Below are 20151 nucleotides of genomic sequence, written 5' to 3'. Positions count from 1 at the left end.
CTAAAGGGCATATTTCAGATTTCGAACCATTTGAATACGAGAGAGGGTCAAAGTTTAAGAGTATGCACTTTTGTCACCTACTCATTTGAATACTTTTTCAATTTTGAGAGATTATTAAGGGTATAGTAAACTCAAAATTCTAGAGTTTTGAGAGTGCCAATAAACTCTATAGGCCTATATATATCTATATTTTAAAGGAGAGGTTACGCCATAATATTTGATATTATAAATTATTAATTCAAAATAAAAGTAGAAAATGAAACTAATTTTATTCTAACCTATATAAATATATCAATAATCTAAAATGATTATAGTCTGAACTATATTTTACCAGATTATCAAATATAAGAGAAATGAAATAAGGCATAAAAATATCATAGCATAATTATTGGATAAATGCATTAATAAATTATTTATGTCATAATGAGAAAAAATCAAAATAAGAAAATGAGCATAATAATAATTTAATTAAAAACAAAAACAATAAATAAAATGTAATTTTCGTTAATCAAAGTCATCAATGTCTTCGTCTTCTGATTCCCATTCGGACTTGAAAACTTGATAATCTCCTCCTGGTACACTCTGAATGGATTTTTTGTATTTGTTCTGTTTTTTAGAACCTTTTGTAACAGTTTTTTGTTTCAATATCATTTTGGAGTAACAATTCTCTTCAAATGATTTGACACAATCTTCTGGAAGTGGGGGAAGATGTAATGCTTTTTGTATATCTCCGAGAAAATGCTCTGGATCATTCCATTCTAAGATTGCAACGTTAACTCTAATGTTAATGTTCTTCCAGGCTCTTGATTTGTCCAAATAGCATGCAATTTTGGAGTTAAACGCTTCATTCATGCAGGTAGATCCAATGGAAGAAACTTTGGAAACTATGGGTGTCCATTTGTGAACCCAGTCATAGAGCATGAATTGAAGTTGGATCGAATTGACACCTTTTTGCCATTCAAAGCATTTGTAATTGTGCGGTTCGCAAAAAGAATGATTGCCTACGTAATGGTAGACACAATTCTCCCACATTTTCGTACGTTTGTCAATATTTTCTTCGGCAAAACATGACCAAAGCCACATACTTAGGCTTGCATTCAGACCCCAGAAAGGTCTCTCTATTTTTTCAATCTTCTGAGTCTTGTCGTTGAAAACTTCAACTGTCTTATGAGAAGCTGAGAACTTTGTAAAATCTTTTGAGATATTTTTTGATACATGACCTGGATCGAATCTTTCAAGATGAGAGACGCCAAATTCTTTAAAGACAGAGACACTTTTGTTATCTCGGTCTTTAATAATCTCTTTAACATCTTTCAAGATATTGTATTTCTTTAATTGCTTCAAGATGATTCGAGTTCCAGCACTTTCCATATTGTTGGAAGCTCCGGAATACTGAGCATGCTGTCTGTTTCCACCAATATGGTTGATGTTCACGCATGCAAGAACTCTTTTTGTGACAGCATCGAGCGCAGTTACTGTACAACTTGGCGAGTTTCGCCTGTGCGTCCATCTTGCATCAATGGATAAGTAACCACTGAAGGACTTTCTCGACAGCATTAGGGAAATACTTTTAAGTCTTCTAATCTTATCGTCACAAAATCTCTGTTGTCTCATGACACCACTCTTCACAGGGGGCTTAGTTCCACAAAGAGAAAGAAAGCGAGCACCTTTTGTATATGGCATTCCGGTCATTATGCAAGCACCAAGCATCTGTCGCGCTGAGAGTCGACGACGTTCGTGGAGTAAAATGTTATGCATTGCCTTTGTTTTCCGTTTTGGGTGAACAATATGGCCCATACAACAACAAAAAAATGAAATCCCGCCAAAAGTGAAAATTGAATAAAAAGTAATAATTAATAAATATATACTATATCATTAGATGAATATTTTGGAATAACATTTTAAAATCGAGGTTTTTCAATGGATAACGGTTCAATCAAAAATTTGACCCCATTTTAGAATCTACATTAAAAATGGAACATTTCTGTCGTTTCAAAATTCCAAAATAACGTTTCTATTCCTCTCAAAAGTAAAAATAAACTTTATTGGGGAAAAAATATTTTTATTTTCCAAAAAAAATGAAAACCTTAAATGCAAATCTAATTTTGATGCTTTTGTTTGTGATTTTTTGGATTTCGAAAAAAATTTGAAAATTCAGACAAGTTACCATTAACACTAATACGTTTCAGCGAGTCGGTCCCATCAGAGAAATTTTCATAAATCGGCGATATAATTTATTATTTCAGCAAAATATTCTCAGATCCAACTAGAATAAGGTCAAATTATACAAATTTAGCAAAGGCTAGTTATCCTACCTATTCAATTAACTTTAATTTTAAATAATTCAAGACAATTCTCAAAATTACCTTAATAATCGCGTTCTCTTCGCAAAATGACGATTCATCACTACCAGCATAACTGAGGGCTTGTGCTCACAGAATAATACAGATAATTTACTTATTAATGCAAAATTTAGTACCAAAAGGTAATCATAGAAGATACAAAAAAAGTTTCTTTATTTTGATTGCTGATTTTATTTCTTCTAAAATTTACCAAATCTAAAAAATCCAAAATTGAATGCTATTGAATTTCATGTTTATGTAACATATACTATTTATTATATAAGGAATAAAAATTTTATAGTTTTAATCAAAAATAAAGGTGTACTAAATGCATACAAAACAAGGTATTTTTTACTCATCCAAAATATGTTAACAGTGCTATTTATATAATCAATATCCGAATTTCGAAATCATTTTGATGAAATCTTTATTTTAAAATTGAGTTGACTGTTAAAATCACCCGAGAAGAGGGATTATCTCAATGAAAAGTACATAAAATAGCAAACGCACAAGATGGCACTATGCAGCTTTATATTGTTATACAGGATGAACATATAAAATGTTTGGAAAACACTTACTTCGTTCTACAAATGTGTATCTCTTTATATCAAAGATTCTTCTCAAATTATTGAGAGACTTCTCTCAAAAAAAGGGAAATTTGATAACTAAAAAAAATTATGGCATAACCTCTCGTTTTGCATAGATATATATTTACATGGTCACAGAGCTTATTTTCATTGTCAAAACTTAAAAATTTTTAGTGGACTATACCCTTAAACTCGATCAGATAAAATTTTATTTAACCATAAATAAAACCAATTTACAATCCAAAGAAATAAAACTGACTTTGCAACGTCTTTCTATTTGATCGAAATTTCCCCATAAAAATTAATACGCATTTTGATAAAGTTGTTGATTGCTAGTTTAATTGATGTATTTTAAAATCGATTTTGATAAGCCGATTTTCAAAGGAGATAAAACCAATTCAAAATAGACAACAATTGTAGAGGATCTTAACCATATATCATAGAATTCGGATTATCTCCATTTTATTCAATTTTTGCTGATTGGTCAAATTTCTTTGCTTAAGATTAGCCGATTTTATGGTATAGATTGGTATTTTACCAAGATTCTATTACTTTTCTCAGTCTTTTCATCGAATTTAGATCAGATATTGAATACGTTCGCGAACAAAACTGTACCTGGCATATACAGTAGTTAATAAATCAGTCAACTATGCATAAATCATTATAGTAAGGCTTATTTTAAGCAATAGCCTTAAGTCAATAAAATCAATGAAAATCCAATAGGGAATTGAAATGCGAAGCACATTTGGCCGAGGTTACATTAATTATATAATGGAATACTAATCCATTTATTCATGCTTACATTGTGTTTTAACCGGTAAAAATTAAATTATATTCAGTTTAGAGATTTTTCATTTAAAATAAACAAAATTTTATTCTACTGAGGTATGAAATTTGAAGAATTTTGAATGGTCTTAGCTAGAGAGCCTGGAATTATATCATCTTCATGATACATCATATGAACTTCATCATAACTGAATGGAACAAGGATAGTGAACTTATCACCACCAATAGCAGCGAATGCAGCATCACTTTGCTCCATAGGAAATGGAGAAGCGCAGTCTTCTTGAGAACCATTCCCAAGTTGTCCTTCTTCGTTAGCTCCGAAGCTGAAACAAAGACCAAGACCATCAAAGATAACACAATGCCTTGGAAATGCAACAATCTTTTCTGCTTCATCCATTATAGGAATAATTGCATCTTGACCATCATATGTATGCATTTTTCCGATTACCCAAACGCCTCCATTCAGGTCAACAACAGCAATGTAATCGCGAGAACAAGACGCGGATAAAAATCTGTTGCCGCCATCGAGAGCAATTCGTGGAATTACAACAGGAGTAATCTGATCCTTCTCTATTTTGAATAAACTATTGTTTTCAAGAAGTGAAATTGCAAAATTGTTTCCACATGAAAATTCTAAAATATTATCTTCAAATTCATGCTCGTATTTTTGCTCGTATTCATCAAAATCAGGCCAATAAATAAGTTTTTTATCATTTACTTGCACTAATACAGATTTTTCATATACATTTATCGATTTCGACTCTATTCCTTGAATTAATGTAGGTTGATTTAATTTATTTTTACCACCAGCCATGTATATTTGCGATTTGTCGTTAATCCAGAAAGTGAAATAGTTAGAACACTTTGAAGTAATAAATTTTTGATCTGATTTTATTTCAGTATACAATTCTGTTGATTCAAATGAGCCAATACCTAGTTGGCCTTTTGAATTATCGCCAAATGCTTGAGATTTACCGCTTTGATGAATTAAAATTATTGTTGAATCAGAGCATGAAATATCGATAACATGGTCATCTTCATCGTTAAATGTAAGTTCATGACCAATTATATTCTTTTCTGCGTCTGTTTTTCCTGGATAGCTTCCATAAGCATGACAAGACAGGCGATGCTCCATAAAAATAATGAAATTGGATTGCTGACATGGTGAAATCTTATGCTTAATGCATTATATAAATGAGTATATGCTTTATTCTAATTAAAATGTTGAGAGCTCATGATTCAATTTCAATTTTTAATTTCATATAATTATTCAGCCTGGTAAAAGCTGGCTGCTATATTTTACTCACAGTAAACCATTTTTAATTACTCATATTCATTCTTTCATGATTTTGCTAAAACAGATAGAATTTGCATTGAAATCATTATGTTGTTTGCAGTATCTCAAACACATAAATAGCTATATCATTTTCTTCGATTTTGCTAAATGGTACTGGATCTGTAAGGGTTTCTTTTAATGCTAGAGCAATGAATATTTAAACCAAAAGAAGTTGATATAAGATCAATAACAATAGCCACTGTCTTCATCAATAAACAAGTATCAATGTATAATATCATTGAGTAAATTAGTCTCAATAACTAACTGTTGACAGCCTGCAAAGGGTTATGTAAAAATATAGTTTTTAACCATGATTTCTAAATTGAAGTTTCAATTTTGAAATTCACACAACACACACATCGAAGCACATTAATTGAAAAGAGATTATCATATATTATAAGCAAGTGCTTCATAGACAATTTTCAGCAGAATTGGTAATACATGAAATTATAGGCAATGAAATATTAAACAAAAGAATAAAAGATATATTACAAAAGCTTATTCTCTTCAAAATTATGATTAAATAACCCAAGTTATCTATCTGCTGTTCAAAATTCAACAGCATTGGAAAGCAGCATTTTAGACTTCGGAAACAATCAGTAAATATATCTGCGATTGATCCATGCGAAGTTTATCCAATTCTCTTAAGAAACAAAACACCAAACAGTGAAACACTTTCTTTCCTCAAAATCGAATTCATTTTGATATTAGATATTTTATGTTTAACACCAAAAGGGAAATACATATTAGAATAACGTCTTGAATAGAGCGTATCAACAAATGTGATAAATTGTTTAAAATCAGGAATATCATACAATTCATGATTGTCTCCTTTCTAAAGAAATGAATGAAAAAGTAAAATAAAGATTTTTCTTTTGAAATATGGTAATAACAATCTAATTTTTAAAATAATAAACAACAAAGACAGAAAATTCATAATCAACGGAATCCAGATCTGGTAGATCGAGAGTTTTTCTGAACAGATGGAACTAAAATTTCAGCTTTTTTTCCTTTTGATCCCTTCTCCTTCCCAGTCTTTACTGCAGCTATTTGGACATCATAGTTATGAACACGCTTCTCTGCTGCTCCGATTTCGCCAGACATTTGGCGACTTAAATCAATAACTTTTTCATTTGCCCATTGTTCAATAACACGGAGCTGCTGGATCTGCTGGTTAATTATCTGTTGCCTTTTAACTGATAATTCATCTCTTTTCTGTGATTTTTGGGACTCAATAACTTCAGCTTCGAGTTGTTCAATTTTTGAACGTACTTCTTGAGCTTTAATGAACATTTCATTTTTAACCAATCCTTCTTCGCGAGATTTAAGCTTCAAAAGCTCTTTTGTATCACGAATTTGTAAGGAATCAATTTCCTTTTCTGTATTTGCATCGAAATCTGCTAATTCCTTTCCTTGCTGATCGTAATATTGTTGTACTTTTACTTTAATTTGTGCATCAAAGTCCGCTAATTTGTTCTCCCAAGATTTACTAAGCTTGTCGAGGTCAGCTTGGCACTCGTCACGCTTCTGTACAAGTTCTTGGATCTTTGCTTCTCTTTTTTCTGTCACCGCTTTTTGATTTGCTAATAAACGAATCTTTTTCATTAATTTTGTAACTTTATCAGCTTCAACATATTTTCTTTGTTGAGTGTATTCAGTTTTCTGAGAGTTTAATCCGTTCCATGCTTGATTTAACTGAGAAGAATTGTATTGTGATAAATCTTTTCCTTGTTTTGCGTCGTTAATCAGCTCATCAACCTCCTCCTTTGTCATTTCTGTTTTTGGTTGTTCTGTTGCAGCAGATGTTGTTGAAGCTGCATCCATAACTGGTTCAGGAGTGGGACTTGGAGCTGATTGTGGTGGTTCTGGTGGATTTTCTGGTTGTTGTTCCTCTTTTTGCTCCTCAGGAGCTGGTTCCTCATTACTGACAATCTGAGTCATGGCATCAGCAAGTTTTGTATCGGTAACAAAAAGGGAATCTTCAGTCATTTTACTAAAATAACGTTTTTTACTTCAGGCCCATTTTTATGAAATTCAACTTCAGGAATGACCACTGAGTATGATGAGATGATAATTTTGATGTAGTCATTGAAATAATCCCCGCCAAAACATTTTTGTCGTTATAATCGAGTTTTTATATTGAATTCTATGCATCAATGAGTACCAATCCACCAAGCACATTGATCTCATTCATATATTCTGTTCATGAGAAATAACTTTATAATTTTTCACAACCGGAAAATATCATTGCCTATCTAAGAATTATAAAGAGGTAAATGTACCAAAATTCCATTGTAAATGCCAATCATAACTTATATTTAGTCCTATGTTAAAATAGAATCCAAATATTTAAACTTCTTTCATAATCAGTATTCTGCACTTTCGATACCGTTAATATATCTCGATGCGATCTCTATATTATCAATTAATCAAAAGGCTTCATTCCAGAAAAAATTGTTCCAACTTTGATGTCCATTATATTGAAAAAGGAAGGTTATATCAATAAAACAAAACAATAACTTTATAAACTCTATAAAATTCGCATAAAATGCAATTCAAATAAAATATATTCAAAATAAGATACCAAACAGATAACATTTGGATCATTTGGGAACTTTGAATACAATAGGCTTCAATCTGATTGAAGAAATATCCTTATAAACATTATCTAATGCACGATCTAGTATTTTTTCGGTCTTTTTGAGTGAAGTAGAAGCGCTTATATTTCTCTGAATTCTTTTCGTTGCAGAAGCGCCAAAAAGACTTGTTGCTTTATCTTGCTCCTTCTTATGTTCGAGATTTGCTTTTCGATAGAGAAAACGCCGTCTTAAAGTCTCTCTTTTCTGCTTTAAACTAGTAAATTGAATGTTACTTTGGAATTCAAATGTTTCTAACTCGCGCTTATGCTTTTGTTGTAATTTATCTAATGCTTGATTATAATCGAGTTGCCATGCTTCAGAATTTGTTCTGGATTCTTCTCTTTCGAGTCTAGAAATGTGTTTTTGAAGTCTTGCGGCTTCAGCAAGGTTATTAAGATTAACTTCGTCAATTTGTCGTTTTCTTAGATTAACAAGTTGATTTGATGCGCGGTTATAGAGACGTTGCTTTGCAGGAGAAGACCAGTATTCTTGCAAATCAAGTAAATCATCTTTTTGACTTTCAACGATTAAATCTTTAGCTTTACGCTTTTTGATTAAGAATTTCTCTTCGAGATCTTTTGTCTCATCATCAAACTTCTTCAAACTTTCGTAATAAGTATCCATTTTTCCTTGGAATTCTGAATCTATTTCTTGCTCTCCTTCTTCTTTGATTGCGTTCTTGTAATGATTATTTACATATTCAATAGCTTCTTGGGATTCCATACTATCAACAAATCTCTTTTTAGCAACGGCATCTTTCTTTTGCTGTTTTAATATAGAAAGTACTTGTTCATATTGCTCAGGTTCTAAATTCCAAAGAGGCTTTTTCTCATACGCACAATTTAAAAATTTTTGAATATCTTGTTGGGTAAATTGATTATGTCTACGAACTCTATTCCGCCGAGCAGATGTGGGAGCACTTACAGCTTTAAGATCTCTTTCTGCGGAATCTTTATTTTGCTTTCTCGGTCTTCTTGCTGATGATTTTGATGTTTTTGGAGGGGTTGGAAGAAAGAATTCATTATTTTCGAGGGCAGCCAGTCGAGCATCAAGCTCCTTGATGTAGGCGTCTTGATATTCTTCTGATCGTGAAAAAGACATTTTACAGACTTTTCAAGACGTTAATAAAATTGAAGAGATGTAATTTAATCAAAATTTTACATCATTTTATCATTGAGCAAAAGAAAATTTCAATATTAAGACTATTTGGAATGCATTAACATGCCTAACATAATGTAATTTTATTAGTGCTTTAATGTTACAAGTATTTTGTTGTGTTGTTTTCCGTTCCATCAAAAAGTTTATAAATACTCCTTTAGTTAGAATATAGAAACCACAGTACTGGTTTTCAAGATATCTTCTAACACTTAAGATTCTAACACTTAAAATTCAATGAAATTCAACTACTTTATTAAAATATCTTTAATAAGATTCAAAATATCTTGACAACATCCGCATTGGTGTTTCTACCGATGCAGAGTGCGACCACGAGAAACTCGAGAAGATTGTTCAGCAAGCAGAACAAGGAATCTGCCCAATTGCAGGCACACTCCTGCACACACCAAAGATCAAGAGTTTCCTCAAGTAAAATGTCATTTCGATTATTATAATTTTTCATATATTTTACTACTGATTTTGCAAGTTTTAGTTTTTGTTTATGAACTACAACTCATCTAGCCAATTTATGCTTTTTTTATTAAAGAAAGAAACATCTAATGCATATTTATTCTTTGCTAAACAAAATCCAATTCTTAACTCTGCAAGTACAATCACTATTATTCTTTGCTCTCGAAGATATTATTTATAAAATCATTACAATGTTGTTTTATTCCTACCAAAATATATTAAAATCCGATAATACACACGTATAAAAGAATATTTCATATTTAGATAGTGATGTGTTATAAAAGAGTAATTTCTAAGAAGACGTATAAGCAGATTTTTATGATGTTCATTTATTTCTAATATCTAGAGTAAGGCGTATAGGCATTATGTATATTTTTTTCCAATCGAAAATCACACTTTTTTAATTTTTCTCAAAGAGTTTACAATTTTGTATTATCCAATACAAATATATTGAAAGAAATGTCAAGGCACGATGGCCGAGTGGTTAAGGCGTGGGATTAGAGTCCCCATGGGCTTGTCCCGCATCAGTTCAAATCTGGTTCGTGTCGTTTTTTGCTTTTTATCTTGTTTGGGAAGCTTCACATGGAATGAGAACAACAAAGTCCATATTTTTTCCCTAAAGATTGCTTTAGCATTTACCAAAAGACATAAGACAAAATAGTTTTTAATCTTAATTATAATACTATTGCTTGTTTTGTATCAAGAAACATACATATTGAGCTATTTGAAAACTTATGATTACAGAACCAATAGAAGAAAGAGAACGTAAGCACAAACAAGTATGTCGACGAAGCAAAATAAGATATCCTATTATATATATTTGAGCTTACTTTTTTTTAATCTTTCATCTCAGTTATTTAACAAGAGATACAATGAAAAGTTAATAACAAATATAGATCATTATTTCCTGTATATAATATACTGCACTACTTCTATCAGACCTAATAGAATGCTTATTGTATCCACATTTAAAATGAAAGAAAAATTCTTTTGATCTGAACAAATTTCTACATAAATTGCTAAATATCTATGACTAAATTATATATTTTTAAGAGAATGTCAAGGCACGATGGCCGAGTGGTTAAGGCGTGGGATTAGAGTCCCCATGGGCTTGTCCCGCATCAGTTCAAATCTGGTTCGTGTCGTTTTTGATAAGGCGTGTTAATTAATTAAGGATACCCTTACGTGTCAGATTTTTTGCGCATACGAAGAAGTCATGCTAGACATGAGCTATAAACCTGAAATTTTAGCAACATATTTAAAACTTTTTAAACTACAATACACTTTAATATTCAAGAACAAAAATATTCTTTTTAGAAATTACATAATTATTTTATGTGAAATCTATATAAAAACATATTTTGCGAGCGTAACTTTTTTCTTTATAAGCACCTTATATGACTGATAAACTGTGAAGGCACATAATTGTTAATTCATAGAGTTGATATGTTTCCAAAATTGAGAGGAAATTTGAAAATTGAATACCCTTTCAATTCAATTATCAAAAGATATCAGCTCCTTCAATAATTGAAGGACGATTTTGATCATTTGCTCTTAAAACAAGTATGCCATGGAGAAAAAAGTTACGCTCGCAAATCTGAAATATAACTATCATATAAAAAAAATTAAATTTCTAATTTTTTACTCTATAGATATTATTGGCCATTTGTGTAATGCATAAAAGTTTATGTCATATGCATACATTTGGAAGTACGGGAGACGAGGGAAATTACTTCTATGAGGGACTAGGATTTTTAAAAATTTCTCTATCGGACTCACCATTCAATTTCTCGAAAATTAAAAAAAATCAATAATAGCTAAAATGTATTATGCATAACAAATTTTAATGTTACGCGGTATTTTTTGAACTTCATGACATGAATTTTCTTTATATTATTTTTTTTTGGATTTTCTATGATTTATGCGATAGGCTGGAACAACATTGTAAGTGCAATGATATCATTTATAGAGAAATCTAAAACTTCAGCATTCAGAACTCGCAACCACAAAAATATTCATTTGCTAAGTAAGTAAAGTTGATTAAGTTCGACACTTAGCTTTTATACGTAAAACCAAGTGTGTATTGTTATTTCTTGTTAAATTATTGAGAAAAAAATAAATTGTAAGAGAAACGATACTGATTATTGAAATAATATTGAGGGTAGCTGCAGATTTCTTCATTAACATGCCGGAAATTTGTTAATCTTGGTTTTCTATCATAAAATCTGTCGAAGAATCTAAAAACGGAGATATGAAATAGAGATCATGTAAATCTAGAGTATCCTGTCAGAAAAATAGACTAAGCATGTAACCCTTTTTTGGTCATAAACACTTTTTACCACTTAGTCATACAGATGATCATTAAATTTAAACGAGCACTTTTTGTCAGAATTTATTCTTTTACAAAGACAGAAGATTTTAGTATTATTTAATATTAGTGCTGTAGCAAAATTCAAAAAACGGTGAAAATTCAGTGAATTTGTGAATTCACATTTTTTTTTCGACATTTTTCTTGATATATCCATGCACATTAAGAACACAGCTTTGATATGCTTAAAAAAGCATATTTCATATGAAATTGTTAAAGAAATAAACAATTTATATAAAAATTGCACTTATGGGCAGTTTAGATATATAATTTATATATAACATATATACAAATCCATAGACAAAGTGCAATAACTACAATGTTGTAGAAAATTACAGCAGAAATACTGACTTTTTGAAGGATAATAAGAATTCTTCTAAATGTTGTATTTTTATAATTTGATTGATTTTTTTTACTATTTCATTAATCTTTTATGAATAATAATTATTTTTAATATATGTGCTATTAAAATTTCAAATTTTGACTAATATATCTAAGTTATCTGAACGAAACATTTAGAAAATATCATACTTACATTGAAATAGCAAGTAGAGCATATTAATAGCAAGTTTCTTGGCTTTATATCTATCATCTATTGTTGTTTGATCAAACAAAATTCACTCTATTATATGGTGTCAATTAATTAAAACAATTTTTAATAGTTATTTATTTAGTGCGAATAAGTGCAAACTCATAAATGAATAACTTAATAGTAGAAATGAATTATCTGATATAAATCTCACATTTTGTCCATCAGAAATACTTTAATTGCATACGCATAACTATTAGTAATACGTCTGGAGTGTCAATTAATAACAATCCCACAACAAGTAAAATTCAGATTTTTATTAAACTTATTTTTTCCTAAAAGTTTTCTCAAATTACTATATATACATATGTGGATAAAATAATAGTAATATTGTAAAAAATTAGATAATTTTTTTTATTTGAGAACCTCTCAAAAGTTCATTCAATTTATCAATTGTTTCAGTTTGATGTATATTCATTTCTGGAGCCTAAAACTTTAGCAATCATGACAATATCATATTCTCTTTCTAACTACGCAATGTAAGGGTATCCTTAATTGAAATTAAACATATTATCATTAATTAGTTTATCGATGACTATGCATTTTAAAAGTAATATGTTTTTCTCAAAAATGTAATAAACAGAAATTCATCAAAAGTGACAGCTCTCAATTTTTTGACATTTGTAAATTCTAAATTGAATGAGAAAAATGAAATAATACTAAGCATAATACAATATTCTAGATTTAATTAGAATTAGGAAAAAGTTAGTTTTGAGAGTACTTTTCATAGGCATATAGAATGAAATCTTCTGAAAAATAATATCACATAAACTCATATTATTTTCTAATATATAACTATTTTATATAAAAATCAAATTCAATGATCTTAAAAGCGAATGATAAACCTCAAAATTTACGAATATAATGAGTGGGAATATAATGCTTATCTATCATAAAACCATATGAAATATCAATTTTTGCTTTACGCCTAATTTTTGACGACAATTAGCAAAAAATGTTAAATGTTAACACTCAGTCCATTTGAATATGAAAAATAAAATTGACTTTGATTAAATGTTTTTATTTATCATGCAATTCTTCTTGCGACCAAAGATTTGAATAAAAGTTCAAAAAATAAGATAGCTTAAAAAATAATATACGGTAGTGTTTACTAATAGATGAATAGTATATAAATTCTATTAAAATGGATTTGATCCAAAAAAATATAAAACCAAAAATAATTGTTATAATTTAAATGAAGAAGTAATTTAAAACGATTTTATTTATGATCAAATTTTATATATTTTTTTGGATCAAATCCATTTTAATAGAATTTATATACTATTCATCTATTAGTAAACACTACCGTATATTATTTTTTAAGCTATCTTATTTTTTGAACTTTTATTCAAATCTTTGGTCGCAAGAAGAATTGCATGATAAATAAAAACATTTAATCAAAGTCAATTTTATTTTTCATATTCAAATGGACTGAGTGTTAACATTTAACATTTTTTGCTAATTGTCGTCAAAAATTAGGCGTAAAGCAAAAATTGATATTTCATATGGTTTTATGATAGATAAGCATTATATTCCCACTCATTATATTCGTAAATTTTGAGGTTTATCATTCGCTTTTAAGATCATTGAATTTGATTTTTATATAAAATAGTTATATATTAGAAAATAATATGAGTTTATGTGATATTATTTTTCAGAAGATTTTGTGTTCTTCTTCAAAATTTTATTTTTTTATTAAAAAGAATCTTTACAAAATATACATTTACTTTAATTAATATTTAAAAACGTGCTCTATCAAAAGTTCCAAAAATTCAATATTTTAGCTTTTCTGAGGTGTCACTTTTGATGAATTTCTGTTTACAACATGTTTTTCTCAAAAACAATTTCATTTAGAAAAATAAATTTGTTAAACTTTGAGAAGAAAATTGACCATTCAAGTATTGAAATATTAAAAAATCCAAAGTAAGCAAAAAACGACACGAACCAGATTTGAACTGATGCGGGACAAGCCCATGGGGACTCTAATCCCACGCCTTAACCACTCGGCCATCATGCCTTGACATTCTCTTAAAAATATATAATTTAGTCATAGATATTTAGCAATTTATGTAGAAATTTGTTCAGATCAAAAGAATTTTTCTTTCATTTTAAATGTGGATACAATAAGCATTCTATTAGGTCTGATAGAAGTAGTGCAGTATATTATATACAGGAAATAATGATCTATATTTGTTATTAACTTTTCATTGTATCTCTTGTTAAGGGTGGACACGACAGGATCATGTAAACTTCAGAATTTAGAACCTTATTTTTAGGCATTATCTTGGCTACCTTATTTAGGCTCGAATAGCAAAAAATATCAAAAAATACAACTTGACTCCATTATGACCCTTTCATGGAGGTAGTTTTTATCCGCTAGTATTTTCCCTTTGAATCTCTTTACAATTCGAAATCAAATTCAAAACTCAGTAGAAGAAAGGAAGAATCGACTTACTACGGTTGTAATACGAATAAATACATATATTTAATTATTTTTATTTACATAATAATTGTTTGAAGCTCATATTCCAACAAATTTTTAAATAAAAACATTAAAATGTTGCAAATGTTCATATATTTTAATAGGGTTTTGGCACTTTATTGAGGAATTACTACATACATAGTCGAACTGAACTTGATATTTTGAAATTTAAATTATTTATCAAAATTAAAATTTAACTTGAAATTTATAATTATTTAGTCATATTTTGCATAATTCTAAGTAGATTTTGTAAAAAATCAAGAAAGAAAAATTTTAACGTGCTTTATTTTTTTCTTTTTTATAATAATACATATTATTATATAATTAACATATTCATAATGTTTCACCCTTTCAAAAATATAATCCTCCTCCTCTCAAATAAACGTACATACGGGTGGCCTCTTTTTTCAAAAATTAAAATTTGAAATTTTGGGCTCAAATATTAGAGATTTTTTCAACCTTCAACGATATATGTTGTCTATATCAGACCTCCTTTCTTTTTGATACTTAACATTGTTCCTAAATCTTAGCCGTTAAGGCTGTTCTGAAAATATTTTTTTTTCGAAAAAATTCGAAAAAATTCTTAAAATTCAAAAATCCCTTAATTCCTGAGGATTTTGGAAAAAAGTTTTTACATGAACATGTGTATATTATATGAAGTATATTGATAAGGTAAAAATCAAATTTTATTGCATATTCATCGAGAAAATAAACTAACGAATCCCTCAAAATTGAGAGGGTAATCCTCCTCCTCTCAAATAAACGTACATACGGGTGCACCCTTAAATAACTGAGATGAAAGATTAAAAAAAGTAAGCTCAAATATATATAATAGGATATCTCATTTTGCTTCGTCGACATACTTGTTTGTGCTTACGTTCTCTTTCTTCTATTGGTTCTGTAATCATAAGTTTTCAAATAGCTCAATATGTATGTTTCTTGATACAAAACAAGCAATAGTATTATAATTAAGATTAAAAACTATTTTGTCTTATGTCTTTTGGTAAATGCTAAAGCAATCTTTAGGGAAAAAATATGGACTTTGTTGTTCTCATTCCATGTGAAGCTTCCCAAACAAGATAAAAAGCAAAAAACGACACGAACCAGATTTGAACTGATGCGGGACAAGCCCATGGGGACTCTAATCCCACGCCTTAACCACTCGGCCATCGTGCCTTGACATTTCTTTCAATATATTTGTATTGGATAATACAAAATTGTAAACTCTTTGAGAAAAATTAAAAAAGTGTGATTTTCGATTGGAAAAAAATATACATAATGCCTATACGCCTTACTCTAGATATTAGAAATAAATGAACATCATAAAAATCTGCTTATACGTCTTCTTAGAAATTACTCTTTTATAACACATCACTATCTAAATATGAAATATTCTTTTATACGTGTGTATTATCGGATTTTAATATATTTTGGTAGGAATAAAACAACATTGTAATGATTTTATAAATAATATCTTCGAGAGCAAAGAATAATAGTGATTGTACTTGCAGAGTTAAGAATTGGATTTTGTTTAGCAAAGAATAAATATGCATTAGATGTTTCTTTCTTTAATAAAAAAAGCATAAATTGGCTAGATGAGTTGTAGTTCATAAACAAAAACTAAAACTTGCAAAATCAGTAGTAAAATATATGAAAAATTATAATAATCGAAATGACATTTTACTTGAGGAAACTCTTGATCTTTGGTGTGTGCAGGAGTGTGCCTGCAATTGGGCAGATTCCTTGTTCTGCTTGCTGAACAATCTTCTCGAGTTTCTCGTGGTCGCACTCTGCATCGGTAGAAACACCAATGCGGATGTTGTCAAGGCGCTTCTGTGGTTTGTATTCCCAGTCAGAATTAACTTCGATTTCGAGCTTTGTGTATTTGATGCCGTTCTTGTCAAGAAGGAACTTGATACCATTGCCTGCACATGCACCAAGACCCATGAGCAAGTAATCTGGTGGTGTTGGAGCTGAGCCTGGGCCTGTTGTCATAACACAGCCCTTGCCGTCTTTGTTAACAGTGAACCACTCAAGGCCGTGAATAAGCTTAGCTGTAGCCTTGTCGCCACGTGAGAACAAACCAACGCTGCTGAGCATTTCCTAAATGAAGTGATTATCTTATCGTACTACCTATCATAAAATTTCTGAAATCAGATATAAATTGAGAGAAATTTATCGGCAGAAAGGAGATTTCTCAAAAATTTCTTCAATGGTTTATATATTACTAAGTCATACGGAAGAAACAGATCTCCAGCATAAAAATAATCATTCGAACAACTAAAAATCAAAAGTTTCTGAAAGCTCAATAATTGTGGGAAGTGAAATTTGCAATTCGATAAGAATATCGAATGGAATATTACTCTGTACTTGCCATATATGATTTTGGAACAAACCATTTATCATATCTTACGATTGACTTGTGAAATTAAAACTTTTTTTTATGAAATTTCAAAAAAACACATAACAAATATTTACTTAAAAACCGATATTAAGACTCTTAAGCAATTTTGTTGCATCTGTATTTTCATAGTCCCTTGTAAATGCGCTTACATCATCAAATAAGGTATGATCGTCTTCAACAAGTACTCTAATTTTTGATTTATCATTAGCAACAATAAATGTTGCCAAGCTCCAGCGCAATAAACCAGTCATCATAAAGTTTGAAGCAAGTAATTTCAGAATTATTGCGTTATCTTTCCAATTATTAGCATCAGATGATATCGAAGAGACACATTCTGGAAATTCTGTCTTCCCTAAGTCTGGATATTGAAGAAGAAGTTCATTTAAGTTCTCATCAAATGCATTCGAAAGATGAGAGGCTCTAATCCATTGTTTTGTCTCGATAAGGCTTTCAACGATATGGTTCTTGCCTTTAACTTCCAAAACTTCCTTGGAATTCTCACGTAAAGCCTTGAGAAACTGTTCTTCTGGAGCTGTCATGAGAAATTCAACTTTTTCTTCAGGATTTAAGTCTGTAAATGGTCTGAATACATCAAGAACAGATTCGAGTTCAACTGTTGGTTGCTCAACAACTTCATGAGCCTTTTCTTCTGGTTCTTTTGTAATTGGCTCTGGTTCTGGTTGTTTTTCTGGGACAACTGGTTGTTGAACAGGTTCAACTTCATTCTCTGGTTCTGAATATGGCTTAATAATTGGTTCTCTGACTACTTTTGGAACATTTTCTACTAAATTCTTGAGAGAAGCTGCCATTAAAGAGTTACGAGCAATAAATATGATTCTGTCATTGATAGAGTCATAGCTGTAATCCATAGCTGAAGAAATATCTTTAATTGTGATCGAATTATTTCCTAAATGTATTCCACCGACCATATCAACGTAAATTGGTCCATGATTTGTATTAAGTAAAGCGAAGACGCCCATTTCGGTCTTTCCAATTTCTTCTTTCTTTGTTTCATTTATTTTAGATATTTCTCCAAAGAAATCTGCTGATATAGTAGAGTCTTCCGTTGAGGAAATCATCATAACATTTTCGGAGATCTGTTTTGGTTCATAATTTGGCAATAATTTTCCTGAGTATAAAAATGAACTGCAGCAGAATGCGACAGTATCAGAAAACGAGATAATATTCTTAATATAAGGGGATGGTGCTTCGAAATTAATACTTTGAATAGAATCTCCTGATGCTGAGATTAAAACGATTTTTGGACCGACAACGCAAATTCCAACAGAATCTTTATAAACAAAAGTGTCTGTTATAGTGAATCCCGTATGAATTGACTTGCATTTTTGTGAATAGATGTTGTAAAGATAAATCGAACCTTTTGCGGTTCCAAATGCAATATTAGATTTGTTAATGATATTAACCCATGAATTATCGCCGTTATTTTTTAGTTCCTCAGGTTGACGTTTATAAATTTTGTTGAATTTTAGACGTTCTGTAGTAATATTGAAAACAACGACGGAATCTGATGAAAGAAAAGCACAAACATCATTCATTATATCCATTGAATAGAATTTATTAATGGAAAACTCGTCATTAACTTCAATAACAATTGATTCCATTTTTTTGGAATTTTTGTCAATTTTCCATTTTGTAATAACTTTCATTCCTAAGCACATTGATTTAATTTTAGAGGCCAGATTTCAAAATATAGCATAAAGAAGATGTAATGATGAAACACACAAGAGTAAATTCGATAAATATATAATAATAGAGTTTCCAATTTGAATCTGGGCAGATATCAACTTATAGAATAGCGATGCAAATACCATTAGATTATCTCCTCATTTGAAAAGTATATGCGCAATGTTTTTGAGTGCTTCGTCAGTTTTGAAAGTTTTGAATAAGATTCTTATTTGGATTTGATCATTCACTAGTAAACAAATGTTCGATTATGTAAATTGCATATAATTTTGCCTTTTTGAACGCAGGTTTTGAGAAATTTTACCATATTTTTTGAGAATGCTTAATTAACTTATAATATTAGGATTAATTACTCTTCCAAATAGTATAATTCTAAAATACCTATTTATGCATTGAATGACAGGCCTTCTTTGCAAAAAAATTATTGAATTTAAACTACATTTTTTAGTTTAGATATAAATAACAAAATAACATACAAAAATTAAAACGCTTGTGAGGAGAATTCCTCAAAATAGTCAAAGACTGGCTCTTCTTCAATGATATATTCTGGAACTGTTTCAATTGGGATTCTTTCAAATTGAATTGGAATCATATAACATTTTCTGACAGTCTTTGGCTTAATTTGCTTAACAGTTGGCTTACTCTTTTGAAGAGTATTCGATTTTCTAAGTAAACAATTAAATTTGTTCTTAATAACATTGGGTGGTCTTCTATCAAAATACTGGGATATCTGTGACCATGTATTTCCATACTTCTGATGAAGTTCTAGCAATAGTTTAATTTCTTCTACACTGAAATCATCATTTCTAACATTTGGGGATATATGAGCCATCCATCTTTCTCTGCATTGCTTTCCAGTTCTACCAGGAATGAACTGAGCAAGCTGATTCCATTTCTTTGCACCAAATTGATTCACAACTGTAGTGAGTAATTGATCTTCTTCCTTTGTCCATAGTGTCTTTGGTGGAAGAAGACCTGATGGAGTGCTTGATGCTGCTTGCATCTCGGGAAAATAAAGAGAGCTCTCAAAGTTAGAATTTGAATGGAGATGTTTTTTGTGAAGACGTAAATCTTTCAAAATTGAATACATGCATTTTTTCTGGGAAAATTGTGAGGGAGAGTTTTTTCTGAGGAGTTTCACCAGTATCTGAATTCATCTTAAATTTGATGTTGGTGGAAGAAAAAACACAAAAAAATAATTTGTTCCGGATCAGACATCAAGGAATCCATTTTCAAAAAATGTTTGCGAAATGCTTTTTTTCACACCATGGAAATCATTATTTCTCGG

At 30.0% G+C, this 20151-nt stretch overlaps 7 protein-coding genes and 4 non-coding genes across 11 annotated transcripts, besides 5 other annotated features; 2 read left to right on the top strand and 9 right to left on the bottom strand.

Annotated features, from left to right (window-relative positions):
• Nucleotides 1–53: 53 nt before the first annotated feature.
• Nucleotides 54–83: a mobile genetic element.
• Nucleotides 84–118: 35 nt separating this feature from the next.
• Nucleotides 119–3115: a mobile genetic element.
• Nucleotides 505–1797, bottom strand: TVAGG3_0358760 (uncharacterized protein; the record flags this gene model as incomplete). Its single annotated transcript, XM_001323216.2, has 1 exon — nucleotides 505–1797. The coding sequence occupies one exon, from the start codon at nucleotides 1795–1797 to the stop codon at nucleotides 505–507; it is 1293 nt and encodes a 430-aa protein (XP_001323251.2).
• Nucleotides 3116–3594: 479 nt separating the features above from the next.
• TVAGG3_0358740 (regulator of chromosome condensation 1/beta-lactamase-inhibitor protein II family) lies at nucleotides 3595–4850 on the bottom strand (the record flags this gene model as incomplete). Its single annotated transcript, XM_001323217.1, has 1 exon — nucleotides 3807–4850. The coding sequence occupies one exon, from the start codon at nucleotides 4848–4850 to the stop codon at nucleotides 3807–3809; it is 1044 nt and encodes a 347-aa protein (XP_001323252.1).
• A 1090-nt stretch (nucleotides 4851–5940) lies between these two features.
• On the bottom strand, nucleotides 5941–7409 carry TVAGG3_0358730 (uncharacterized protein; the record flags this gene model as incomplete). Its single annotated transcript, XM_001323218.1, has 1 exon — nucleotides 5991–7040. The coding sequence occupies one exon, from the start codon at nucleotides 7038–7040 to the stop codon at nucleotides 5991–5993; it is 1050 nt and encodes a 349-aa protein (XP_001323253.1).
• Nucleotides 7410–7583: 174 nt separating this feature from the next.
• On the bottom strand, nucleotides 7584–8797 carry TVAGG3_0358720 (uncharacterized protein; the record flags this gene model as incomplete). Its single annotated transcript, XM_001323219.1, has 1 exon — nucleotides 7655–8791. The coding sequence occupies one exon, from the start codon at nucleotides 8789–8791 to the stop codon at nucleotides 7655–7657; it is 1137 nt and encodes a 378-aa protein (XP_001323254.1).
• A 985-nt stretch (nucleotides 8798–9782) lies between these two features.
• On the top strand, nucleotides 9783–9864 carry TVAGG3_0358710. The gene has a single exon. It is a non-coding gene; the product is annotated as a tRNA-Ser (tRNA).
• A 515-nt stretch (nucleotides 9865–10379) lies between these two features.
• Nucleotides 10380–10461, top strand: TVAGG3_0358700. The gene has a single exon. It is a non-coding gene; the product is annotated as a tRNA-Ser (tRNA).
• A 2385-nt stretch (nucleotides 10462–12846) lies between these two features.
• Nucleotides 12847–12883: a mobile genetic element.
• A 1178-nt stretch (nucleotides 12884–14061) lies between these two features.
• Nucleotides 14062–14099: a mobile genetic element.
• A 109-nt stretch (nucleotides 14100–14208) lies between these two features.
• Nucleotides 14209–14290, bottom strand: TVAGG3_0358670. Its single transcript has one exon. It is a non-coding gene; the product is annotated as a tRNA-Ser (tRNA).
• A 206-nt stretch (nucleotides 14291–14496) lies between these two features.
• Nucleotides 14497–15537: a mobile genetic element.
• Nucleotides 15538–15849: 312 nt separating this feature from the next.
• On the bottom strand, nucleotides 15850–15931 carry TVAGG3_0358650. The gene has a single exon. It is a non-coding gene; the product is annotated as a tRNA-Ser (tRNA).
• Nucleotides 15932–16324: 393 nt separating this feature from the next.
• On the bottom strand, nucleotides 16325–16858 carry TVAGG3_0358640 (YhfA family; the record flags this gene model as incomplete). The annotated part of the gene is made up of 1 exon (XM_001323220.2): nucleotides 16436–16855. The coding sequence occupies one exon, from the start codon at nucleotides 16853–16855 to the stop codon at nucleotides 16436–16438; it is 420 nt and encodes a 139-aa protein (XP_001323255.1).
• A 375-nt stretch (nucleotides 16859–17233) lies between these two features.
• On the bottom strand, nucleotides 17234–18781 carry TVAGG3_0358630 (uncharacterized protein; the record flags this gene model as incomplete). Its single annotated transcript, XM_001323221.1, has 1 exon — nucleotides 17234–18781. One exon carries the CDS (start codon nucleotides 18779–18781, stop codon nucleotides 17234–17236), a length of 1548 nt encoding a protein of 515 aa, XP_001323256.1.
• Nucleotides 18782–19292: 511 nt separating this feature from the next.
• Nucleotides 19293–19883, bottom strand: TVAGG3_0358620 (RNA polymerase II transcription regulator recruiting protein; the record flags this gene model as incomplete). Its single annotated transcript, XM_001323222.1, has 1 exon — nucleotides 19345–19866. One exon carries the CDS (start codon nucleotides 19864–19866, stop codon nucleotides 19345–19347), a length of 522 nt encoding a protein of 173 aa, XP_001323257.1.
• Between the last annotated feature and the right edge of the window lie 268 nt (nucleotides 19884–20151).

The sequence above is a fragment of the Trichomonas vaginalis genome, chromosome V (assembly GCF_026262505.1).
Source record: "Trichomonas vaginalis G3 chromosome V, whole genome shotgun sequence".
Classification (NCBI taxonomy): Eukaryota; Parabasalia; order Trichomonadida; family Trichomonadidae; genus Trichomonas; species Trichomonas vaginalis.
The sequence above is the reverse complement of the archived record's forward strand: the minus strand, read 5'-3'. Positions and strand labels throughout refer to the sequence as shown.